At 42.1% G+C, this 27,489-nt stretch overlaps 1 protein-coding gene across 9 annotated transcripts in view; it reads right to left on the bottom strand.

The window, feature by feature from the left end:
* Positions 1-8,183: 8,183 nt before the first annotated feature.
* Positions 8,184-27,489, bottom strand: part of GPAM (glycerol-3-phosphate acyltransferase, mitochondrial) — a 58,029-nt gene continuing 38,723 nt past the window's right edge. For 7 of the 9 annotated variants that reach the window (XM_070483241.1, XM_070483264.1, XM_014851162.3 and 4 more), the window contains 13 exons: positions 26,208-26,307; positions 25,674-25,886; positions 23,828-23,941; positions 22,345-22,430; positions 21,525-21,640; positions 19,522-19,592; positions 18,470-18,734; positions 17,743-17,885; positions 16,223-16,300; positions 15,472-15,612; positions 13,919-14,108; positions 12,645-12,703; positions 8,184-11,978 (listed from right to left, as the gene is read on the bottom strand). In XM_070483241.1, the coding sequence (XP_070339342.1) occupies positions 11,862-11,978; positions 12,645-12,703; positions 13,919-14,108; positions 15,472-15,612; positions 16,223-16,300; positions 17,743-17,885; positions 18,470-18,734; positions 19,522-19,592; positions 21,525-21,640; positions 22,345-22,430; positions 23,828-23,941; positions 25,674-25,886; positions 26,208-26,307 (1,693 nt within the window). In that variant the 3' untranslated portion in view covers positions 8,184-11,861. The remainder of the gene's footprint in view (positions 11,979-12,644; positions 12,704-13,918; positions 14,109-15,471; positions 15,613-16,222; positions 16,301-17,742; positions 17,886-18,469; positions 18,735-19,521; positions 19,593-21,524; positions 21,641-22,344; positions 22,431-23,827; positions 23,942-25,673; positions 25,887-26,207; positions 26,308-27,489) is intronic. The other 2 variants (XM_044750814.2, XM_070483253.1) reach the window with 1 other exon arrangement.

Below are 27,489 nucleotides of genomic sequence, written 5' to 3'. Positions count from 1 at the left end.
TCAATGACCCCTGACCCTTGGTCTCAGTGCCAGGGGACAATGGGGCAGGTGAACTGCAGCAAACGAAAACGCACACCCCCCCATCAAAATGACCTCTAACCCATGGTCCCATGTGGGACGCAGACCAGGTGCTGCCAGATCTTCTAATTGTTTTCACAAACGCCAGAATTTTACTAGAATTTTTGATTTTAGAAAAATCTTCTGGGGCTGGCACCATGGCCAACTGGTTCGCACACTCTGCTTTGGCAGCCCAGGGTTTCGCTACTTTGGATCTTGGGCACAGACCTAGCATCACTCATGAGGCCATGCTGAGGCAGCGTCCTACATAGCACAGCCAGAAGGACCTACAGCTAGAATATACAATTATGTACTGGGGGGCTTTGGGGAGAAGAAGAAGAAGAAGGAAAAAAGAAGATTGGCAACAGATGTTAGCTCAGGTGCCAATCTTAAAAAAAAAAAGTCCTGATGGTTAAGTTTCCCTGATTAACCATCTTTAAAAAAAGAGAGAGAGAGAGAGAAAGAAAAATCTTTTGATATCTTAAGCATTGACTCCATTTCTTTGCCAATTCAGTGTTACCAAACTAGGCGGGTCTGTGGGCTGAATGAAGCATACAAGTCGCCAGTGTGCACAGGTCTTTCCTGTGAGCACTTTTATGGTTTAGTCAAATTTAATTATCAGGGGAGACTTTGAAGACCTTCCTGTTCCCACTGTCTGGTTCTCGCCCTTCCTTCCACCCCCATTAAAGACTGACTCTGCCACACGCCCCCTCGGTGGCCACCTGGGTCTCCCACAGCAGGTTCTGTATTTGCCTCCACCAACTACAGTACTGTGAGGTGACTTTTCTTGGGTAAAGTCCTGTGTCCCTCAGGAGACAGTGAGCTGCTCCAGATTGGCTCCATGCTCTGCTCTTTGTATCCTCCCCCTGCCTAACTCGAGACTCCATCCTTGTTGGTTATTGATAACAGTAACAGCCCAGAACACTCACCGCCCTGAATGCTAATCTCTTTAGACACCCTGTTGATCTTTCTCACTGGCAACCAGCAAAGGAGGCAGGACCGCGTTTACATATCATGCCTCAACACCATCTTCGAACATGGATCTCAAACTGGGAATTAGAAATGCCGGGTTCTCTCTCTAATTGTTCTGCCACCTGGTATGACAATGCGTTGGTAAGTCCAACCTAACAGCCTTTGGAAACACTAGCTCTTGACATCGCTTTGTAGCTCTATATCTGGTCAATGAGTAGCCATGAGGACGGTCTTAGTTTGGGTTGCCCTAAAAGCAGCTCCTGAGACAAGAATTTGCCTGCAAATTATTTACGTGTGAGCTGGTGCCAGGAAACACCAGCAAAGGATGAACGAAGGGAGGCAGGGAAGGGGAGAGCCAAGAAAAGGGTTCAGTGAGTGGGTCACTGCCATAGCCAAATGGCGCTTTGTCCCACTGAGGGGCAAAGAAGCTGGGCTATTTATCTCCTATTTCCCACCCCTCGTTGGCTGAGGGTGACTCCTGGGGTGTTAGCTCCCGGCACTCCCGGCGTGCTCTGTGGGCCCCACGTGCTCCAGGGTCACAGAACACCCTCAGCAGGGAGATGCAAGCAGACGAGATGCAGGAACGTCCTCAGTGACCCCCAAGTGGCCAAGGGGATATAAATAGGATCCTACAGAATCTACTGCAAGAATACTGCCTCTAGAAAACCCAATACCCCGACAGAAGCCCATCTTGACTCTTAGAGGATAAATTACACTTTCAAAGCACAGGCCGCTGGCTCAGTGGGGATTTCCAACACTCCTGTGACAGACATGGGGTCATTATTATTTGCCCTAATTTACAAACAGGGGAAATCAAGTGTTTGCCCAAAGTCATATAAGCGGTTACAAACTCCAATTTGTAGGTTTGATGAAATTCATGTTACTAAACAGAGGGTAACTAAACATTTTACTAAAGTAACAGGGAGTTACTTTAAATAGCAAAGCATTTACTCCTTTAAAATTATTTTGAAACTTTTAAAGTTGATTTCCGTACAGCTTTTCGGGAGTTCATCTTGTGTTTGGTGTCGTCTGTCCTTCTGTGGTTGTGTGGTCGGCTCTGCTATAGTAATGCCATATTCAGTGTCTGCCATATTCTGTCCCCTCACAGTGTCATGAGACCCAAATGCCCTTTCTGACACTTACTCTTGCAACCTCTACACTTCACTTTTATTTATGTAAAATTATTTTCTGGACACTGACATTATTGTTATAAAATTAAGTTAAAACAGAAACCATGGACACACCATTTAAGCTGACCTTCCTTGTTCAGTAGATTAGAGAAGCACAATGAATTTTCATCAAAAATGACCTAAATGCAAGGTTGTTGCCAATAAAAATGGTTTCATCCTGATCAAAGACAATGGCTGTGTTCCATTGCCTGTTTTAGACATATTTTCCAAATTAATGTGCCTGCTTTGTGTCTGCAGTCAGAAGGGACTTCTGTGGGGAAAAGTTAATGAGGCTGGAAGGCCCCAACAAAGCAGATTCTGTAAAAATTCCCAATCCAGAGGTGGAAACAAACTTTCTGCAAAAAATGCCTTGCAGTTTAGACCTCTAAGGCATTGTAGCTGTGGCCCTATTAATACCATTGCTGTCCCAGGATTGCAGATTTAGAAGTGATTTATTCAGTGCCCTGGAGGGAAGGGATATCTCCTGACCTCAGACAGAGCAGCCGGACCACAGCCGGCAGTGTGGGAGGACACGGTGGAACCAGAGACAGTGACTTTTCCACCTCAGCGAACACAGTGAAGACTTCAAAGCGAACCCAACCAAAGCTTGCCCTGTGCTCAAAACGCATCCCAAAGAAATGCCATCTGCAGATTCTGTTTCAGTGTTATTTGTTCTCTCTTCCAGACACGGACTCACCAGGGATGCTGAGCGCCTCCACTGAGCACTTGTAAAACACACTGTTGAAGATCCAGTTTGAAAACCAGCCCCACCGCCTGCCAGCAGCATGACCTTGAGTAATTGCTTACATTCAGTTTCCTCTTAGGGTCTTTAGGACCACCACCAAGTGATCAGCATGGTGCCAGGAACACATGATAGTGAAAACACTATCATAGTTCACAAACTGGGCCCCGGACACAGAGGGCAGGGAGAAATGAAAGAAGGAGGCAGACCACTCCAGACTGGTAGGTGACAGTCTTAACAAGCAAGGGAACTAACTTACAAGGCTTGTCTTGGGTGGCCACAAGACAAGCAGATCTTCACATGCCTCACCAGAATCTTAAAGGTTTATGTAGAGGCTTTACATATTCAGTCCAGATGGTCTGAACAACACCTTACTCTCTCAAGGCTGCGTCCTTGAAACAGCTGCTAGCGGGAGAATAGTAGGCAGAACATACGTTCCAAGGACAGGGGTTGGGGTGAGGGGCCTCCGATGGCCTGGGTCCAGCTTGTGGGTCAACCAGCAGACACGTCCTCCTGATGACCCCCTCCAACACATATGCTAATTATTGCTGAGTTTTGGCTCTGCACCATAACAAATAGGCAATAAATGGCAGCAAATTCTCGCCATCTTCAATCTCAAAAGCTCTTCTCTTGCTCAGCTCTGTTTGTGCCGAGAGCATGGTCTAAGAGGGCTTCTGTGAAATCCTTTGAGCTAGTCATAGCGCCTCAGTGAACATGGCTGTCTTCTATAGTGTACAGGGACAACCTCACAATGGATTGTTGAAGAAGAAACTCTGCGGAACGATGGAAAGAATCCTTAGATTATTTTCCGCCTGTCTTGATGAGACCTACGGCTTTCTGTCCTACTCCTCCATGCCTCCATCAGTTGTACAGGATGAAGGCAGAGTTTGCAACCCCCAGGAAGAAACGTGTCACCATGATGAAGAGCAAATTTGAACTCCGCCTTGGCAGAAGTCTTCAGCAGACTACTGCACCCTTGAGCCTCAGTTTCATCAGTGGTGATATGGGGCTAACAGTACCCACCCTAGAGGATCAAGATGACACATAGAAAGTGCCTAACTATAGACACACAAATAAGTCCTGGCTACGAGCATGTCTAGCACATTGTTTTGTTGGAGCCAATTCCCTTTCTTCCAGTTTCACATCACTATGCAACTTGTCAAGTTCCACCCCAAACCCATGGATTATCCCTGCTTCACTGGATGGGAGCTTCATCATTTTGCTTATTTGTTCACATTCCCTTGGCTGATGGTCATGGGATTGAAAGTCAAACGATGTTGCTTCTGTTCCAGATCCAATTATCAACTTACTGTGTGAGCACAGGAGATTTTCTCTTCTGTAAAACTTGGAGGCTGAATGCTAGGTGACTCCAAATTTCCCTTTCAGAGCTAATTTTCTATCCTAAACAGGAAATCGAGAAAACCAAATACCACACAGCCACAACACTCTCAGGCTTACAAAACACTTCCATATTCATTCCACCTAATTTTGTGACCCAGAACCAGGCAAGGAAAGGGTTACTAAAAATCTGATCGATAACCAACATGGTCTGTCAAGTATTTTCCAGACAAGGAGAAAACTAAATGCACTATTTTTCAGAGGTGGATGTCCCTGTTTTTGCAGATGCTGCCATCCTACAGTGAAACTAACATGTTTGCAGCAAGACCCCTGCAAATTGCTCCAGCTCTAAGAGTCCAAAAGTTACCATGGACCCATTATGTAGTGATATGTTCCCTGAGCTCATTATATAATGGCATGTTGCATTGAACCTGTCATGTAATGGTACCTTGACCTTGTTATGTAATGGCAGGTTACACTGAACTCATTACGTAATGGTATCTTGACTTTGTTATGTAATGGCATGTTACATTGAACTCATTATGTAATGACCTGCACATGTGTCCTGACTGGGCCCAGTTGTTACACAATTGTAACATATCCTCTGCACTTTGGTGTATAAAGTCTTCATCAGCACTAAGTTCGGGGGGACACTGCTTTGGGAGCTATCCCCAGCGTTCTCCATTGCTTGTACAAGCAATAAACCTTTTTCTTCACCCACTTCAGCCTTGGTTGTGCTTTTTGGCTCTGCACTTGCCAAGAGACAGACCCAGAGTTAAGTTACAATTCCATCTTCAAAAATGCATTGTGAGGTTGTTCCCTTACAATGCAGAGGACAACCATGTTCACTGGGATGCTGCAGCTGGCTCAAAGTCTTCCTCCAAGTGCACACGAGAGCCGGAGTCAGTTCTAGGTTTACTGCTCCTCAAACCCCATACTCCTTCTGCTATATTCCTCTTATTAAAAATAACAAAAACTGATTTGAAAGGTCATGAAAAACTCACACACAGAACAAAACTTGGCAAGCCTTCCTTTTCATAGACTGAGGGCTGAGAAGCACCCAGATGCCAAGCTTTGTGGTACAAGTCCCACAGCACAGGAGCTAGGCTGGCATCTATAGAGATAGCTAAGCAGTGACAAGACTCAAGGCCACTGTTTCCCAGTATAGAAGCCTCTCGACACACAGAGAAGATTCACATACCATTACCTTAAAGCCTAGTTCTGTCAAGTTAACTTGATGGCTTTCATACTTCCCTGAGAAGCAGCCATTTTGGAAAGGGCGTTTATTACCGATCCCCCTGCCTTGTGTACACTTTCTGAGTACACTGTGCAGAACTGTGCAAGCCCGATTTTTGCCAAGGCAAAGTGTCTAGAGCAGGGATTCTCAAACTTTACGTGCATTAAAATCACCAGGGGCTTGTTAAAACAGATTGCTGGGTGCTGGGGTGAGGCCCAAAGTCTTTGCATTCCCAACAAGTTCCCAGGTGGTGCTGACACTGCTGGTCTGGCGACCACACTTGACCACCACTGGTCTACAGAGAGCAGCCATATTCAATCCTTCCTTGAAATCCCCATCATGGGTCCACGTGTTCTACTGTTTCCTTATTAGGTGAAGGGACACAAGCGGCTCTCTTCCCACCATGAACACCTAGAATCATGACATAGAAGCAGCAATGTTTTGCTTGCCATTTCAACAACAATAATGACGCATGTGAATTTGGCTTCCAACCCTCCAAAAGTAGTAGAGGAGAGGGGTTTGTGAGATTCTGAAAAGCTGAGAGAGATTACTTGGGGAACATCTGGGCTGTTTCTCTGCTGTCTCCCCGTAAGTCCTAAGATTTGTTCAAGAAGCAGCAGTTAGATGTCTACAAACATTTCCTTACAAGTAAATTCAAAGATGGTTAAAGTTTTCAAGTAATAAACACCTGAGTATATTGAAAAATAAAAAGGTAGCTTCTTTCTCAACTCCAGCAGGACCCGCCCTGTCACTGGCAGCTGCGTGTCCCATAGATACAGTGACCATACAAATCTGGGCTCTTCAGAGAGTCAAAGGGTGCATTATTAATAATTGTGGAGGGACTGTTGCAGGCAAACGAGATCCAGGTATAGAATCCGCCCACCAAGAAGGAACCTAGAAAGAAGCAAGGAAAAGGGCTCTAACTGACCTTATGTAGCCACCTCACTTCTACTAAGTTCTGCATCTTGGCTTTGTCAGTTGCGGACTTTCAGCAGGTGTGTGAGGGTGTGTCTTATATGTGTTCTTTGCCTTCTAATTTTCAGCTGACCTGCGATATGAAGGCGGCAAGGTGTTTTTCCAGAAGGCTGGAATTTGAGTTTGTTCACTCATCTATTCTAATCACTTCATGTCATAACTGGCTTTTACACTGGTACCAAGCCCACTGACAGTGGCCAACACTGGCTGGTTTTGACATATGCTTTCCTCGCTATGGGCATGGCAATGACATCAGAGGGAGGCTCAGATGCCCACTGCCTGGCTAAGCATCACCCAGTGGTCTTCATCAAAGACTTTCTTCAAATCTTCATCCCTGCTTAACTCAGATGAGCAAGATCAATCCTCTCCCAACGATGGATTCCCTTCCGGCTCCTGGAAGGGGTACCTTCATCTGGTCTTTTCATCTCTCTTTTTCCTAGACCAGAAGACATGAACTGGCAGCTGACAAGACAGAAATGGCCAACGAGGCAGTTTATAGGAACCACATAGTTTCTTGTACCACCATGTAAAAATTGAGTGTTTTCATATAAAAAAATACAAATTCCAGACAAAATTGACTTTTTTAAAAAAAATCAGAGAATCCGGTGACAACACCAGGACCATCTGGTAAGGGATGGGAGGTAAGGAAGAGCTGGAGAAGAGCAGAGTCATGAAGGAGCTAGAAGAGGAGACAAGAAGGCCACGGGGACTAAAGGAGCGAAAGCAGCCCCCAGGGAGAGCCCAGGCTGTAGCTGGGCATCATGGTGCTGTGGGCAACAATTAAGAAAATGCCTTTGTACTTGTCAAGGAGGTTCGTTAAAATTTTACTAAATGTGTAGAAGATGGACTGCAAGGTGTTAAAAAGGGGAGCGGACAGGACTACAATTAGTCAGGACAGGACTAAACAGCAAGAGATTAGGCTTCAAAATTAATATCCACTTAAAGAGAGTGAGTGGTTGTAAAAGTTAGAATTTTGCTACAATAAAGATATGTTTGGCAGCAGCAAGAGAATTGCTAATGCAAGGGAAAGAATGAGTGCACCAAGGGGCAAAGGCATAGTCATAGCAACAACATCCCAGAGGAAATCAGAGGGGCGAAAGGACAAGTTCAGATAGAGGTGCTGGCGGAGAATGGAGGGGATGCTCTTGAGTGTGTCAGTCAAGTTCCCAGCCACGTCATGCACCCAAAGGGCATGGACGGCATCTCCAGGCATATGGTTACCACCCTTTCCTGGAGGCACACTCTTGAGAAAAGGCTGCATTTGGGCACACAGAAAATAGTGCTCTAATACTTGTCTTATTTGTCAAAAAAGTAAACGAATATCTTTTGAGCAATTAGTGTGAACTAGTAGGAAAAAACCTAACAGTTCAGTGCATACTTTTATAAACTTTATATATAAATGTGACAGAAGCACCAAGTTTAAAGGAATCCTTACAGAAACCCAATAAATACCTGTGATGTATTTAACTAAGGAGAACAATAGCTAAGATGTAGATATGTACATCTCCAAATGCTTGATCAAATTGAAAGAGCTCTGAGTCAATAATAAAATCATGCACCGTAGGTTCATAAATGTATGTAAAATTGTTTCTTATAAGCATTTTAATAAAGTTCTATGTAAAGTCAAATGTCACAACAATTGTATAATGAATGACGTAGGGAACTTTTAACTACAAATACAAGACATCAGGAATACATTCATTTTTTTGCTTTATTAAAATAAAACTACATTTCTGTGCTTCTTACAATACATTAAACAGGCATAAAAATCAATGTTTCCAAATAAGTGTCGCCCACAAAATCACACAGTGTTATTTTACAGTACCTTATGGTAATTCTCTTTACAACAATCTAACGTTTCTTTGTACAACAGGTAAATAGTTTAACACCTTCCATCAAGGCATTTCAGAGCTTTAGATGTTTAGAAATAAAGTCAAAAGTCTCTTTCAAATGCAATCATTAGCTTGTATTAAACTAAAATGCCAGATGTCAAGTCTTAAGTTCCTAAAAAGAGTGCTTTAAAAAAGATTCACATCCAAATTAAGTCTCATAAACGTCAATGATAGGTCCTATCATTTCTAAACAATAGGACTATCTGTGGATAAAAATCTGCATTCAGTTGTGCAATTAATTTCTTCTAGATCTGAATTAAAATCTTATTTACCCCAGTGAGTCCCTGTGTTAATTCTGCTACTTTCGGTGACAAACCCAGGATCATTGATGGCTGATACTTCCATCAAAGGAAAGAGCTCTGCTCTAACTACTTATATTACAGTTTTCTGTGCTTGTTGTCTCCAGGGGAGGAAATATACATCTATTAAATGCAACATTTGATTGTACCAAGTGCATGCAAATTCTGCCTCAGTGCCACATGTTACTGTTTTGCCCCCTTAAACAAGTACCTAACATAGTATTTCCCCAAATATTTTCCGTGGGTCCTAGTGAGAGGTTCACAGGTGTCCCATAGGGAAATATGGACCTGGGGTTTCAACAGTTTGGAGAAGTGAGGTTAAACACTTCTTGGTTCTGCCGGACCCTGAGCCCTCACTGACCTAAAGTGCATTGTGAGTTTCTAGGAAAGAGGATCTGCATGCAAATTTATTTTACCAGGAATGCTTTTGCTACAAGACACCTGTGAACATCTCGCAGCACACTCACATGACATGGAGCTCTACGGGGAATGTTTTCCCCTTCAGGTGACTGGAAATCTCACAATCTGAGTTACACTCATTGCAATTCCCAACATATTTTCTCCACTCACCCTCAGGACTTCGGGAGACTCAAGAGATCTGAGAAGGAAGAGTCAGGGCACTTTCTCTGTTACTAGTTCTATGCACTTCACACTAGTTCTTGCCCTTTTTCTTAAAATTTAAGAGAGCAAAGAGTCCTTCCCCTCTTCTGAATTACTTAGGACATTCTTATTTTGAGAGAGTGCAGTTTCATATTGCTTATTATTGGATGTTTTTGTTTGTTTTTTTAACTTAACTCACAGCCTTCCCCTGGAGAGCATGCATTTCAGTTTTATAGAAATGCAATAGAGTAAACTGTCATAAATTATTTACAAGCACCTAATTTGTTTAATCTTACATGGAAGCCATTCGCTTTTGGAAAACAATGAGAATGATCTTTTAGCGAGATAGTGCTATCTGGAAGCCTTATTGTGAAGATGCATGTTTTTTCAGTAATGAGGCACTGAAGGATGAGTTGTGCTAAAATAAACTCAAGGGTCAGCTTGTCTGGATGAGCATAACTTTGGTTGAGATTTTTCTTCCTTAAAAAAGGTTTTCAAAGCACCAGTTAATTACAAAAAGCATGCATATTTATTCTCACAGTGAGTTAAGTGGCGAGCGAGCTAGCAAATCATATATACATTGCATTCCCCAAAGCATCTGATTAGATTTCCAGAACACAAACCAACTGAAAGGGAAGATAAAGCCAGAGAAGCCACTGTGTCCTGCTCAGGCTGGTGCGGCAGCAGCTCTTAGCACAAGGGACAGGCAGGGCAGCAATATTCACTAGGAAGTCAGTCCCAACCATGACTTTCCAGCTAAGAGAGAGTTTGAGGAATCCTTGATCTGTAATCTAGGGGACAAATAAATGGGACAAGTGAAGTGTTTATCTGCCCCATTAAGGAACACTCAAGGGGATAAGTAAGCCTCCCTGCGGCCTACAGAAGAAGTGTTCTTCTCTGCTCACTGGTAAAATGGAATGTTGCACGCCAAGGGCCTCCACAGCCGAGCTGCCACAACACTGACAAGGGCTTAATGGTACATGAGTGCCCGTAAAGAAAAAACACATCTTAAATGCTGAGTTTGGGAACAATGGAAGAAGATGACAGCAGCACAGCATTATTGCTATGAATGTCACACGCAATACTCCACACAACGTGCAATACCGATCGGCATCCTTCCCTCTCCCGACACACAGGCGACTCGAGATCTGTTAGTGTTTAGATCCAAGCTCATGAAAGTGCAAACTTAAATCTTAAATTCAAAGACGCTATGCAATATTCATCAGGAAAAACTCCTAATTCCATAACACCATGGAGAGCGGGAAGAATAAGCTATTAGAAAACATTTTAATATCACATGATCTTTAAGAAATCACCATTATTACCACAATTAACTAACAACTACACTCCCTGCTCACAAAAAGGCACCTACCCATTATAAACAATTTTTCATAATTAGTTACCACTATGTGGCATCAGAGTCTAAGCATATAACACATATACATTTTTTAATTTCCATCATTTTTCCTCAAAGCTAAAAACCCATAAATGCCTCCGCCCATTTATCAGTCAGTAGGGCCCCCACACATATTGCACGGGTTGTCCACTGCACAGTTCAAGTGGCTATCAGTGACCCAGACTATGTGCAGTGCACAACCTGCATGCAGTGCATGAGAGCCCTGGGTCAGCAGCCTGTAGTGGCAGCACTTTATGTTGACACAGCCTATCAGGTCAAGCTAATCAAGTAGGGACAGTTGCTATTTGGTTGGAGGATCTCCAAGAAACAGCTGTACCTGTGAGAGGCAGGTACCACCTGAGGGGTGGGAGGGGTACAGACATAGAACAGGAGCTGTTCCTAAATACTTACTGGTCATTTAAAACTCAACGGCACTTTTTTATACGAGCAAAAGTTTTCAAAGTCAGTTTTCTGGCCAAATTTACCCTGAATTTGCCAGCCAAATTTTCTTCCTGATGTTAGCTATTTCATCACATGATCTCTCTTCCTGACCTAAACTACTTGCGTTTTCATGTAGCCCTTAAAATGCTTTCTAAATCTGACTGCAAAGGGCAGCACAGTGACCTCTGGGTGCGACATACATCAGCCCAGCCATTCGTAAAGCACTTTGGAATGAAACGTGTTCCCATTTAAAATTTAGCTACTATTGACAAAGATGAAACTGAAAAAAACAGTCACTGGATAACAACTATTTTTAAAGGAAAATCAGAAAATATACCAACAAACTACCCAACAGCATTAAGTATACTACACAAGATTCAGTTCTAAAATACAACTACATTTTTGTGTCCATCACAGTAATTAGTCCTTAACAGTTGTACTTAAAATGTAAATCTTTAATAAGCTCCAAAATAATTTTTTGAGATTCATTTTGTAATCTACTGATTATGAATTGCAAATGGAGGCTGAGGGCCCCCCAAAGTGTCAGCTGTAGGCTGCTGTGTCATCGCAGGGTTGGGATGATCACAGATCCACAGAGGGGAGAAGGCACTTGTCTTCCAGGAGGTCACATCAGGACAGGTCAGGCCTGACCACATGACGGCACCTTCCACTCTTGAGCCCGAGGCTGGAGCCCACGAGGGACTCGTCCCACGCCTTTCACCTGCCGGCGGTGCAGGAGTTACCTACAGCACCACAAAACTCAGGATGTATTCTAGGAGTTTTTGCCGGTTACAGTGAGGTAGAAAAGTGCTGCTGAGTTCTAACACAGACACTCTCTTTTGTTTGGTCTCTTTGAAAACCTAGAGAGAAAGTTTAGATTAAATTAAAGACAACAACAAAAAAGAGACGTTTCTGTCACCAACACTGACTTGTGTCCTAGACCCCAAAAGGCAGTAAGACATAAATCCATAGCCTGGCTTTAAGTACATGTACGTGTGGGGGCGTGCAAGTATGGGGTGGGGGGGCTAGGGGTGCAGGTATGGTGTTTCTGTGAGTAGAGTTCAACCAGCGTACTATGTTAGAATAAAGTCACAAAGAGTCCCTTACAAAGGCCACTAGCACCTCCACGAAACTCATGTCTCACATGATATGTGCAGGTGACCTGAGGATACTTCTAGAAATACAGGTAAAAACACAAGAAAATAACTGAAAATCATATGGTATAATTAATATCCCTGCCAAATTGTACTGCCGTCTTGAAACTCATTGAACCTTATTATATATAAACAGTTCTGGAATGAAAATGAAAACCAGGAAAATTCTGGAACATTCAAATAAATCTGTGCTGATGCGCCTCACCTTCAGCATGCCCCTTCCCCCATAATGCCAAGAAATGCCTTCATGATAAACCCAGCAGGAACTCTCGGGGTCCACCCCCACACAAAGGGGGCTCAAATAGACCAGATCTAATGGAAAGAGAACAGAAGGTAACACACGCTCTTATACCACCAGCAGTGGACACTTACCCCAATATCCTTAAACATGTTCACAGCATTCTTCACAAGACAATATGTGGCACTCTCAGCTGTAGAGAAAGAATAAGACCCTGTCAAATGTTTAGGGTCAGCAAAACACGAAAACCCCCATTTCCACAGTAAGGAAGTGTGGGAGGCTCTGAAGAGGATTAGAGCAAGTCAGTGGATTGGGGTCAAGATCCATTTCTGCAACTGGTGACCTGTGAGGTCCCAAATGATTTGCCATTTCTTTACTCCTACTTTGTCATCTTTTAAGGAAAAAAGAGAGAGAAGTTGAGAGAGAGAGAGAGAAAGAAAAACCTGAAGAGAAGGAAGGAAGGAAAGAGAGAGAGGAAAGAAGGCAAGGAGAAACACCTAAAACATCCATCCTGAAGGCTTTTTGTGAGAATGAAACAAGACAGAGTAGAGATTCTTTAAACTGCACAGTGATGTACAGACGATTCCTGCACCCGTGGAAGCAGGCCGAGCACAAATCTAGAGGTGGGAAAACAACAGCTCTAAACCCAGGTTTGCCCCTCGCTACTCTGTGATCTGGGAGAGTTTCCTCGACTCTAAGTGAGGTGACGAAATATCTATCTCTACAGAGAGAAAGAAACACTTTGCTTCTAAAAATTAGTGATTCGAAGTAGTTTCAGTCCTAAACCATAACTGTATAAAATGCTCCTCCCACCCGAGTCACATGTCTCACATAAGAGACAATACGCCAAGTGCTGGCCAGGATGGGGAGCGCTGAAACGCACACTGCAGCTGGGGATGCAGACTGGTGCACCCCTTAGGTGGCGCTGGGCAGCACCCACTAAAGCTGCACACGCCTCACCCCTGTGACGAGGGAACTCTCCTCCTAGATCCATCCCAAGATAAGTGCGTACAAATGTTCACTCGAAGACATATTCAAACACCTTCAGAGCAGTACTATTCATAGTAGCTCTGAACTTCAAACCCAAATATCCACCAATGATGGATATGAATAAACAAAACGTGATAATTATTTACACCGTGAAATCCTACAAAGCAGCAAAAATAACTACATGTAACAACATGTGCAAATTTCACTTATAATGTTAAGTGAAAAAAGTCAGACATGAGGTTATATAACTGTGTCATGTAATTTATATAACATATCAAGACAGATTACAGTAGAAATCTATGCATTCCAGGTCAGGATAATTTTGCATTTTTTTGTCCCCAAGTGTCTATAATTAGCAGATCTCTGTAATCAAAAAAGGCATAGCTTTTAAAAGAAGCCAAAACTGTGACACACATACCATATACTGCAACATTTCTTTCCGTTCTGGTGATTAGGTATTTGTGCAGCTTCTGCAGATATTCAGGCTCTGGAACAGGACCACTGAAGTTGTGAATGAAGATGGCAGCGGAGCTATAGGCCTCCAGCAAAGGCCCAAGGAGCCTCTGCAGGAAGCTGAGGAACTGCTGGTGCTCCTTGGACTGGCTCACCTAGGAGTGCAAGATGGGAGATGAAGTCATGGAGAAGGGACAGAAGAAACAAGGCCACTCACAGAGAAACATCCTTGGAGAAAAAGTAACTTGAGAAGACAACTTCTCACTGTCACTACACAGAAGCGGCCTATTGCTCCACGTGCACAGAATCTCAGTTGGAAACAATGGCTGGTTTTGAAATGCATTCTTTATTATAATCATTGACTTTTACAGTATTTGAGGTTTGCATTCACTGAACAGCTGCCTAGAGGAAACTGCCATACTTGAATGACATAATTATGACATGTTGTCATCACTGAAAATAGCTGATTCAAAGGCTGGACCCTCCAGGGTTTGAAGCCTGGCTCGGCAGTCACTCAAGTGTGCAAAAAGGCCACCTGGCAAGTCCACCCAGGTCATCTCAGTCTTTCCAAGCCCTCACTTCCTGCCACCCCCACACAGCCTTAGGTCCACAGTCCAGCACAGTGGGGAGTGACCGTGGTGGTGAGAAGGTGCTTTGTGGGGGGGAGGGGGGGCTCTCCCTGTACCCACCCAAAACACGCACGTTCAGATGAGCCCCTCCAGAGTGTGGAAGCAAGATCATTGCCCCTTCCTGAAACTAATAATACCCAAAATGGAAAAACTTCCAAATGTCTTTTGGAATCTCCAGAAGCTATACCTTCTAACTGTGTGCCTGTGCGTGTGCATGCGAACTAGGGGTGTTATCCCACTGGAGATGGAGCAATCCACTTAGGGCATTCAGAAAAGATGGGTCATTATTACTAGTTTCTAAAATTGCAAATTAGACAACACTGACTTTTGTAGATCAGAGATAATCTTTTAAAAATCCAAATTTTCTCCTGTGATAGCATTTACTTTAATTGAAAGCAAATAGCTCAACATATGAAATTTGGGGAGGGATGGCAAGACTGAGAATGACTCAAAAAGGGCAATGAGGCCAAGGACAGCTAAATACTGATTTCTCGCCCACATCTGGTGTGGTATTTCCTTGCTTTGGTGACGTCTGAACGAAAATACTGCCTCTTTAGGAGTGAGTGCAGCTGTGGGTAACCAGCTCTGCACCTGTGCACGCTCATGAGAGGCTCACGAAAGGTATCATCTATGGCGTTCACCTTCCTGAATTTTCAGACTCCTCTTTCCTTTTCCATTTACCTATCCCCAAACTGAACAATTCCAGGTGTTAATTCAACTCAAACAGTTTGAGTGTCTTTACTAGGTGGAAAGTACCATAGCTGGTTTGTGGGTGCATGAGATACGAATGCAACACCAGAGGCCCAGTTTATAAGAACCTCATTAACCAGTGGCAACATCGACCTCAACTCATCACTGTAATGTCCACTCGAATTCTTCACCAAAGTACCTTCAGGTAGCAATCTCGCTGCTCCTCACCAAAATCACTGTCTTCATCTTCTTCATCGCTTCTCCAAGACAAAGCTTCTGGGAGCTTCTTGTCCCACTGCTGCTCAGTAAGTCCAGGACTAACATCTTCCTGATCATCTTGCTATGCCAAGGAGATGACCAACAGTAAATAAATATGCATGGCCACATAAACACCTGCCCCACTGGACCCCGGAAAGAGCAGTCTTCTCTCTCTCCCTTCCCTACTCTTCACTGTTTAGCCATTCAGAGTCAACCCACTTCCCTTTCCAAACTCAAAATCATTTGGGAGACAGCAGGGAATGAAAAAAAGAGTTGGGGGCGGGGAAGCTATCAGACAGATCAAATAAAGATAACCTCACCTCTTCTAAATTGACATCTGCTTTCCCAGGCCATAGTCTCTATACTAAATCTACCAAAATTAAAACAAAACCTCAACAGAGAAAAATGCATGTGTGTGAGCTACAAGCACAGTGACACATAAACATCTCATCTTGGACTGCAAACTTCTGAATGTCACAGAATCAAGTCAAGACACATTTTAGACAATACCAGTTACACAAAAGGAACCAAAATATTAAACAATCCCAAAAGACATTTATTCTCCTCATTCTTATTTTTTTCTTTTCATCTGTACTTGACTATATATTGAATGTATTTATCAGTTAAAATAATTGGTAGAAAAGATAAGGAAACAAAGAACAAACTAAATAAAGGAAAGCTACTTTTCTTACCTCAGCCACAATAAGAATGCCATACTGGATGAGCTTTCCTACTGTTTCATGGCAAACTTGGTAAAATGTCTGGCAGGGCTGACAAGAAGAATTTAATGTAAACGTCACTGTCCTATACTTCTTTTTTTAAAGACAGATGACACTGTACAAAGTAGCTGCCAAATACTCCCATGACATCACCTCCCTCACTCCACCAGGCACGTCCTAAGACTTGCGATGCCCACCCTCTTGATGAATGCCATGGTCCCGAGCAAAGCCTGAGAAGAGACGTGTGGCCTGACTGGCAGAGCCCCCAGTGCGGACCACCTGCGGAGGGTTGCTGGGCTCAGTCTCGCCCCCAGGGGAGCTGCCTGTCAGGCCTCTACCACCTGTTTCTTTCTCTTTACCAGACAATTTCTCTGAGAAGCTATCTGACAGTAAATATTGTACACAACAGTGGTGGACGAGGAAACACAATATTCAAATAACTCACAAAAGACCCAGGAAAAGGACAAGGTCAATCTTGGGGATCTTATCTACTCTATCCCCTCCCATCCTGTCTCCCCAAGGTTCACGTAAAACAGATTCCCCAAGAGGGCCACCAACATACAAAGAATGCTGGGGAGGAAGGTTGCAGTCCTAACACGTGTACTCAAAAATGTCCCAGGACACGTCCAAATAGGTAGAAGGGGAGATTAGACTTTAAATAATAGGAATTCTATTTGTTGATGATTCTGAGGAAAAAAATCTCTCTACTACTTCACACGTGCTTCATTATAAATGTCTAAAAGGGCTTGGATATAACATAACCGCTCATTAGTGCTACTGCGCCTTAGTTTCCCCATTTGTAAAGTGAGAAGGGGTTGAGCAGATGATTTTTTTTTAAACAATTTTAAAGTATGCATTTTTTTGGTGAGGATGATTGGTCCTGACCTGACATCTGTTGCCAATGTTTTTTTTCTTTTTCTCCCCAAAGCCCCAGTACATGGTTGTAAATCCTAGTTGTAGGACATTCTAGTTCTTCTGTGTGAGTGGCTGCCACAGCACAGCCTGATGAGCAGTGTGTAGGTCCACGCCCAGGATTCGAACCAGCAAACCCAAAGCCACCAAAGCAGAATGCGCCAACTTAACCACTTGGCCATGGGGCTGGCCCCGAGTAGATGATTTTTAGACTGTTTCTGGCTCTTACCTTCTGTGGTTCTATCATCCACAAGTGGGTGCGTTAATTATTTACAAATCTCTGACCCAGTGCCTTTGGCACAATCAGAGCTCAGTAACTTTGATCCGATTGATGCAGGACGTCAAGCAATCTATCCTATCCTGCCTCAGAGCTGCATGAAGGACTCACTGGAGCAGTGACCCCACAGCAAACTGAGACAGTAAACGACATATTGGTTTGGCAGTCATTGAGACCCAGGAGTAGAATTTAAAGCTTAAAAAATGGATCAAAAATTCTCTAAGAGAAAAACAAAGGTGGTTGCTGTTTTTATAAAAATGCTCAAGAAAAAGAGAACAGGCAACACTAAAGAGTCTTCACTTACGAGAGAGATGGTGCCTTCGTTAGAGAGCAGGTAGCACAGGCTGGCGGCCTTCCGCACCAGCTGCTCCTGGCTGATCAAGCTGGGGGATGCGCTGGCAGACCCTCCACAGCCTCTCTTGTTCAGAACTGCGTAAAGGCTGCAGGCTGAGGAAAGGAAAGCATCAGTGAAGCCAGCAGCCTTACATCTGCAAGAAAAACTTCAACTGGCTCAGACAACTTTGATTACCCTCAACAGATTCTTAATATATCAAAATAATTACCTGCATTCACTGGAAAAATTTCAGTAAATCCCCTTAGGATTCACTTCTCATGATTACACATGATCCCAAATCCATCAAACACCTTCCTCAGGGGCTTCAGTCCCCTCTGCTCTCCTCCTTCTCTGCTCCCTCTTAATCACAAATGAGCCCCCTCCACTCACTTCACTGCCATGCATGTGTCTCCTCTCACCTAGCTTTTCAGCTCCTGGATAGCCAGACCCCTTACCTCTGCTCCTCAGTAATAAGTGGAATACTGTGCATACGCTACAGTAATTCAGTAACTACTTATTGAAGAATAAATGTAAAAATAAGCTATAAATAGTAATGTAGATTACATTTGTATTTGAAAACTAAAAATATAGCAACACACTCTCTCAAGTAAGGGGCTATCCTCCAAACTGAAGTAAACACCACTATGTGTTTCAGGGCCCTCTCTTTTCCATGAAAATATTTCAGGGCTTGACATACCTATAATGGACTCCATGATAAAGACATGGAGTACCCCATTGCTGTAGAAGTTGAGTTCAAAGACTGAGGGGACAGTTGTGCTGGGAGTAATAAAAAACTCATCATTCCTGCTGGTGTGGGTGATTGTGACGCAATTTCCCAGCAGCTGTATGGCATGCATGACTACATCTTCTGAATTTCCCGAGAACCCCAGGTCAAAATCACGAGCCAGGACTTCCTCCTTCATCACAAAGAAGTCCTCCACCAATGTGGAGAGATCGATTCCCTAGAGAAACAGACAGAAATGTAGCATGACAGTGGAAAACCTACTTGCCAAGAGGCCAACAGGCTGTTCCAAGGGTTTTTTTTTTTTTTTGACTTGGTTTTCCTGCAGCAGGCTGTTGGCATATACAGAAAAAGGCACAGAACACCAATGCAGAGAAAGTCAGAAAACTGGTTAAAAAGCTCATCCTCCAGGAATGTCCAGATATTCCACATGCAGGGAATACTCTAGCCACAGCACATGTTATGAGCACAAAAGATCACAAAGGGAGGAAGCTGCTGAGTGTAAGAAGTGCTCATTTTTTAGTAAGAATTTCCCTCATTTTAACTATTTATGTGGCAAATATTTATTAGGTGACTATACATATTGGCACTATGTTTGGTGTTGAGAACATGACTCTAAGAGAGACAGACAGTCTCTCCCATCATAGCGCTTAGACAACTATATTGTGGGAAGGTGGAGTGTGGTCCTAAACACAAACCAAATAGCTTAACCGTTAGTGATCAGAATACTTACTGCATGTCAATGAAATAGGCCTTATTTACGTTAACTATATTACTCAAAGAATGTCTTACTATTTTTACATTAAGCAGTCTCTGAGTTTTTTTCAAGTAGATTTCTTCCCCCATAAGGTTTGTAAGTTCCTGTGGGCAGGGTCCTTAGCTTATTTTACTGTTTATCTCACGGCACTGGCCAGGAGCGGGCCAATCCGTCAGTGAATAAGTAGGTGAACAGCTAACGAAGCATTCTCATGCTTCCTACAAAACTCCAGGTGACCCTGCAGACATACCTGCCTGTGTCTGTAGAGGAGCAGGCAGGCCACGATGTGCGTGGACATAATAGCACAGGATTTGCTAGCAGCTGGAAGGCAAACACAAAGCTTTAGTTGCATTTTTTTTTTTAATATAGCTGAAACTTTTAAAAAGTACCTAAATCTTAATCTATTTAAGACAATAAAAGTCCTCTACCATATTTCCCATAACTATGACTTACCAAAGGGCAGTTACAACATTATACCATGTTCTAGGCCCATGGAACCTCATTAGAGGTCACTACTCATCCTGTAACAGAATTCAGTCTAAGATAGGTCCACCTTCAAACCAGGCCAATGGAAGTTAGTTACTGGATGACCAAGAGGCACCTTTACAGAAATACCAAGACCCAAGGTATGAGCCTGTTCTAGGAGCTCCACAGCATACCCCATTTTTGTATTTCCTGACTTGTTCCTGGGGGCAATCTGCCGTAACTCCCTCTCTACTTCACTCCACATTAAAACAAAGGTGTAGTGGGAGGGAGAAGTGGACTTTAAGTCAGAAAATTTGGGCTTAAATCCTGACTTTTACACTGACCAATTTCATAACTTGGGGGAAATTACTTCAATTCCCAAGCTTCAGCTTCCTCATTGGTAAAATGAGAATACTACCTTATTCACTGGGCAAGGTAAGAATGAAATGACTGGCCTGGCACAGAAGCCATTGTAATGCTTGTTCGATATATTTTAATTTCCTTTTTTTTTTACCCAAAGGTAGCTCAGAAGTAGGGAGAAAGGTGACAGAAATACATTTGAGAATGATTATAGTTCACAACCCAATACTCTGAATTTGTAGAAAATTGATATAAATCAAATATGAGAACATCTATGAAATAATCTGAAGCAAAGACATCATTTGTGAGTTTTCTGAGATGATAATGAATTCATGAATACTTTACTCACAATTGTTGTCTCCAGTGTTTAAAAAACAAAAAAGTACCCAGTACCATATTTAAAGCCATGAAAAAGAATAGAGTTTTTTTAAAACATGAATAAATATTTGTGTTATAAATTGAAAAAAGCACAGTACAAAACTGTAAAAAACATTTTAAAGACTAGACAGCAACACTCTTGGTTATTTGGGTGTAGGTTTTATCTTTATTTTCCAAGTTTTCAACATTAAGGCTGTACTATTTTCAGCATCCAGAATTTAAGCAAGGAAGAGACATAATCAGATGCACTTAAGAAAGAAGACTCTGGCCCAGCACAAAGCAGGGGCAGGAGCAGCCAGAGCAGAAGGAGCAAGACGAGGTGAGGAATCCTCCACAAGAACGTCAGCAGGAAGAGCCGAGTGTCTGACCTGATGGGGATGAGGCACAGGGAATGGCGAGGTGATTCCACCCCACGGGGCTCACTAAGGGACTACGTCGCTGCCACTGCCATAGGGACTCTAAAGTAGGCTCTTGGACGTGACACACCACCACAACCTGGAACTTACGGAAGGCTACTCCTGCACTCCACTTACTCGGCTCTGGGTCACTCCCACTTGAATTATTTGTACTCTCTCCGAGAAGAGCATGAGCTTTTTAAGAGTAGAACCGTGAATTATTCAAGTTGTGGTCCCCACGGCTAAAACAAAGCTCTACCTTAACAGATGCTCAATATTTGCTGAATAAAAATGATCATGGGGTGAGAGTGGGAAGGGACATGCATAAACCTAGATGCTGCTGTACCACAAGTTAGTTCAAAGAAACAAATTCATGAGCAAAATAGGCGACAAACCATTTGGCAATGCTATTTTTAAAAAGCGTAAGAACTACCACATGAGCAGCTACCTCAGGCGCTATGTGAGAGGTTTACTCAGTTCCCGCAAATCCCCACGGCGTCAGCTTCTTTCTCACAACTTACCTATCACCACCTGTTCATCAGGTAATAGAACCACAAGTGGAACCTCCCTTCAGCAGATTCCAGAACCTACATGGTTTGCACTGCACCGTGCTGAATCTGAATTGCAGAAATAAAGAGTTTGGTATTCTACTTACTGAAGAGAATGTGCTCAGCCAGATTTGCAATCAATCTTCTTCGGAAGGGTTCATCTGTTGCATTTCTGGACTCATTAATGGACATGTCTGTACCTTCATCAGCAGCATCACTGGGTCTGAAAAGTATTTTTACAAATTAGACTCCTACAACCCCACTCTTTCACAAAGCAAACTATATGAGCCTAAGATACAAATGTATTAGATACTTTAAATTACTACATATTCTAAATTTAAACCACAAACAGATTATTTCTCTGGGCTGTTTTCCTCCACAATATCCTTTATTATGTTACACTCTCCTGACCAAAACACGTGACTTAGTTATGACTAAATAGTCTGTTGGTACATCACTTCTAAAATTCACTGGCAGAAAGAACCCAAAAACATTTTTGAAAAGTTGACCCTTGAACATACTGAAGGAAAAGCTTAATGTTCAGTTTCTCTAAGTTACAATTCAATTTGAATTCTGGAAAATTCACATAGGAAACCTCTTTTATACGTTGCACTTAGGTACAAGATGCATAACCTAAGCTTCTACCAAAAATAATTCATTTCAAACATTCAAAGCGTAAATAAGAACTCCTACATGATTCACAAAATCAAAAAGATTTTATAATGCAAATAATCAAAAACCTGCAAACTAATATGAAAACACATCATTTCAAGATCCTTTATCAAACCAATGGAAAAGTTACTCAAGTGAGGAAGTAAAAACAAGAACATGCATGTTCTTAATGAAGTTAACCTATTTTCTATGCAATATGAGAAATAATAGATATTTCAGAGTGTAGTTAGTATAAACAATCTCCTTAAATCTTGCCTTGAAGGAAGCATAGCTGGTAACAATGCTTGCTCCAGGGAAAGTGGAGCAGACACAGGTTTCTGACTTTGGCTTTCTAAATATTCCTGGAAAAAAAAATACAATACAATCACTGACTGTCATTGTCTCACTTTCACAAACACATATAAAATATAATTTGACCTTTGAAAAGTAAAAAGGGAGTTGTTTATAAAATGAGCCATGCTACAGAGCATGAGAAGTCCTTTCCACATCCTAAACTATCTTCAGAAGTCCAGAACGACTCATAGAATACTATTAAACATGAAATCTAAGAACTGAAGATACAAAGAACAGGATGATGCTTAAGCAAAATCATTTAAAAATTAACGGAGAAAATTTAACTTTTCTCACATCTTCATGAAATTATTTGACATCTTCATGAAATTATTTGACATTCCCAACATTATTAATAGAGATAATTGACACAACCACATTTTTTAAAGGAAATGCGACAATCTGAGGGTCACATGATATTCAAAAGAACTTCAATCCAAAAGCAAGTCATAACAAGATAGAGAAATGCAATATAGTTTAAAAAAAAAAAGAGGTTGGGGCCAGCCCAGTGGCGCAGCAGTTAAGTTTGCATGTTCCACTTCGGTGGCCCGGGGTTCACCGGTTCGGATCCTGGGTGCAGACATGGCACTGCTTGGCAAGCCATGCTGTGGCAGGCATCCCACATATAAAGTAGAGGAAGATGGGCACGGATGTTAGCTCAGGGCCAGTCTTCCTCAGCAAAAAGAGGAGGACTGGCAGCAGATGTTAGCTCAGGGCTAATCTTCCTCAAAAAAAAGTGGTAAGAAACGATGAGGTCCCCAAAAGCAGAAAGGATTTAAGGCCAGAAAACATTAGCATGGCAGTCAGACTCTTAAAGTAAAACCAAGAAGCAAGACAGAAAGAGAAGCAGGACCTCTGCTCCTTATCCTCGGAGTCCCGACTCCCTTACACATCTACTCTTTCTCCTTTTCCAATCTGAGAATCTTAGGAATTTAAAACTGCCAAGACCTCGGGGACCCACCAGTCCCAGGCTTCTCCTGGATGATGCCACTATCCTTTGGCATATGTGGGTACTAGATTCCACTTAGTAGGACGGAGCATCATCCTGGACTGTCAATTTTACCCAGCTTTTAGGGGTCGTGTCTTGAAAAGTTTCCCCTAAAGGCAATTTCAAAACATAATATACTATAAAGTAACATGCAAAATTTTCATGAAGTAAAAAAAATAGCAATAAATGATGAACCCAGTATCTCCAAAAGACAGACATTTACTGTCCTTTGTCAACAGGCATGCCTTGGTGGAAAAATTTAGGAAATGCCATTCTTGACATAGTCTTCACTTTACAAGAGAAGAGCCTGAGGCCCTAGTCACGTGGAGAAGAGGCGATGGAGGCAGTCCTGGAGCCCGAATCTTCTGACACTGAGCTACACCAGTGCTTTAACACAGCCTCATCCCAACGGACACTCACCTTTAAGGAAAACGGCTGTGCAAAATCCACTCTGACACACCCATAGTTTTTTCGTAACATTCTGATAACGCCTCTAGCTACGCTCCAAAGGCTCTCATTCTTCTTAGGTTTTCCCTAAATTCCAATTTTGAAATAATCACATGGTAAGAAATAAAGCTAACACATCAATGAATGAATAAGGAAAATAAGTATTCATTGACTGAGAGTTGTCAGAAACGGTTAGCATTTAAAGACACTAAGTAATCATGTCATTGGGAGAGACAATTTGGTCAACAAAAAACAAAACATTTAACACTAATTCATTTGATGCTCTGTTTATATCACTCACAAAAATACAACTAAAAACTCATGAAGGATAAAAATGACACAACAGCCTGAAAAACTGTTCTGTGGTCCTCAGATAAAAATATCTGAGGTCTGATGGTCTCCAGCGTCCAAATACCTAAGGTTAGACAACTGAATGCCAAATCCAGCCCCACAGCAGTCTTTAAGCTGACGATTACTTTAGTAAGCATTTACTGAATACTTAATGTGCACAAGGATGGCCATATATCACACACAGGACTCACATGTGACCTCATGAGACACAGTGAGGGTGAGTGGAGTCCACATTCAGGACAGACACATACAACACAAGGAGGAGTCTCATAAGAGAGACACAAGTAATAATCCAGGTCCATCACAATTTTTAAAGCCTCCAATTAGCAAGTGTCCTTGATTTCTGACATGTTTTGGGCAGTAAGCTTGAAACACATACCTTGCCCAAGACTTCCACACTGAGTAAGAACCAAACTAACTTTCTCTGGAACTCTCACAATGTTGGTAGGAATAGTAAGTTGGTAAAAGCATTCTGGAAAACTGTTTGGCAGTATCTACTAACGCTGAACACATGTATACTTTATAACCAACAATTCCACGCCTAGGTACATACCCAAGGACAAAATGCATACATATGGTCATCAAGAGAAGTGTACAAGAATGGCCATAGTCAAAAACTAGAAACCAAACTGTTTTTCAACAGAATGGATGGATTGTGGTATATTCATACATTGGAATACTACGCAGCTATGAGAATGAACAAACTCTAACTATAGGAAACAACAGATGAATCTCCCAAACACCTGCTTGAGCAAAGGAAACCAGATGTAAAAAGACTACACACTATGTCATTCCATTTACACTGAGTTCAAAAACAGGCAAAACTAATCTATCCTACAAGAAGTCAAGATAAGTGGTTCCCTTGAGGGGACAGTAAGAGAGGGGAACAAAGGGAGTTTCTAGGGTCCTGATAACATTGTTCCTTGATCTGGATGCTGGCTGCAGGGATGTGTTCACTTTATGATAATTCAAGCCACACGTTTACGATTTGTGCATTCTTCTGTAACTATTATACTTACTTCAATAAAAAGTTTACTAAAAAAATTATTGCCACTCCTCAAATTAATTTATAATTGTTTTGTCAACATGATTCCACCAATTCTTCAGCCTTAGCTTAAAATCTGCACATAAACAGTAAGCTCTGGGGAGAACAAACCACATGTAACCCCCATGGTCGAGACGGCAACTCAATACCAAGCATTCTTCCATTTCCCAGTCCCATGACCAAAGCGGGCACTGATAAATCTCATCACGTCACCTCCTCCCAGGGCAGGAAGGAACCACATTAGCACTACCATCAGGTTGACATAGGAGATGAGAGCTACTGGCCACGCCCACTCTACCATGTTTTTACAATGCTTGAAAACTAGAGAGTACCAAAAAAAGTTCCTAATTAATTCTAAAAACAATTGTCTAAAAGCAAAAGACTTGAAAGCAAAGCAGACCTTCAGGCAGGCAGTCCTCTTACCAACTGTTCGCCATTGTAGTGACCTTCAATAATACGATCATAGGAGATTCCAACAGGTATTATCAAGATGTCTGGGATGGTTTTGGTAGACATAGTATCTACCACAACTGACAAAAGTCCTGCCCGAGCACAGGAGGTTTTTCCACTCCTAGAGCGTGTGCCTTCCAGAAAAATCTCCAAGAACTGCTGCTGTCGAAGTAGTTCAACTATATGCTGGGATATAAGGAGAAAGAAAAACACGAATTCAAGACTACTCAACTTAGAATAAGCTTAGCAAAGTCAAGTCTTAAAAAAAAAACCCTATAACTTCACTACTGACAAAATATTTTACTCACACAAATAACAGTAAGACAGCTCCTCCAATACTATATTTTGACGATAACAAAAGCTCATCATCAAACCCATACCCAAGCAATAATCACTCAAATAATTACTCAGACAACAGTTTTTTATAAAATCTCTATCAAGTCTCTTTTTCCTTCTACTGTGATAACTACCATAACAGCTTTAGGGATAGTTAGAGATCAGACGTACCCCATGGAGCAAAGCTCTATAGAGAGTATCTTTCCGTCCATCTGGTGTTTCATCTAGCCTCCGTCGTATGAAAAAGCCCCCAAGCTTATGGATTAAAGTACTATAAATTCAAGAATGCATTAATTATTTACAAATAAAAATGTAAAACAAATACTCAAATTCCAAGTTACTTCAAAACATTTGCCATATGGATATAAGTCACAAGTTGCTCGAGCTGCTGACAGTGAAAATATGGACATCCTTCTATTTTCCACTTTATTGACGTTTCAATCATTTACATTATTCATCACCCTTTAGAATATCACTTCGCACGCTAAAGCTCTATTACATCTGTTCCAACCCAAAAGAAGTAGGTATATTACCCCACAAAGGCGAAGATATAGATGGTAAGAGGATTATGAAATACTGCTAAGTTTTAAAACCCTGTCCAGAGTCTCAAGACACTGACCATTAGACATCCCAAAATCTGCCTACAGCACATTTACTACAAAATGAATGTAATGCTACAAAAGCTCCTTTGGAGAAATTTTCTGAAATAAGTATTGCTATAGTGTCTCTGTGAGGCAAGGATAATTCTATCAAACTGAAACTAAGCATAACCATCTTTCCAAACCATGCAACAAACATCTGCTTCATTTATACATACATAGGAATAAAACAAATCTTTTCACACCTCCATGTCTCTTTCTATAATACTCATGGATTCTGACATGAAGTTTAAATTTTCTAATACTTAAGTCAACCTTTCCAAACTCAGAACCTCCTCCTATTCTTTTCAAATAGTGATATTGATATAAATATTAACATATTTTCAGTATCTTCTATAGTCAGTATAAGGAGGCAACAGCAAGATGTCCCCAGAGCTTAATATCAATCTTTGAGAGTAAAACTCTGCAGCATAAGCTCATAATGAATGAGATGAACCGCCCACAAAAGTAACCCATCCTGAAAAGTGATTTGTGAAGGTGTAGAAAAGAAAACTGCAAATAAATAGTCCAGCTTATCGACAGTCTGTCACGTCTGAAAGAAGGACAAGTGAGCAATGACTGGCATAGAGTTCATGAAAAGGAAAGGTGGATTATGAGAAATTATCAGTGTTTACTAAACACTTTCAAGAGATCCAAGTTGAGAACCTGGAGGGAATGAGTACATGAGTCATTCAGATTACGAGAGGCAAACTGTGATGGGGCAAGACTTCCTGAGAGCCCAGATGGAACAGTCCTCTTCGCTCTGAGTCTACGCCTACCAGCAACTTGCTGATGACTTTTTTTCTTTTTGCAGA

This window comes from Equus asinus, chromosome 2 (assembly GCF_041296235.1).
Source record: "Equus asinus isolate D_3611 breed Donkey chromosome 2, EquAss-T2T_v2, whole genome shotgun sequence".
Classification (NCBI taxonomy): domain Eukaryota; kingdom Metazoa; phylum Chordata; class Mammalia; order Perissodactyla; family Equidae; genus Equus; species Equus asinus.
Note: the sequence above shows the minus strand (reverse complement) of the source record. Positions and strands in the feature narration are given on the sequence as shown.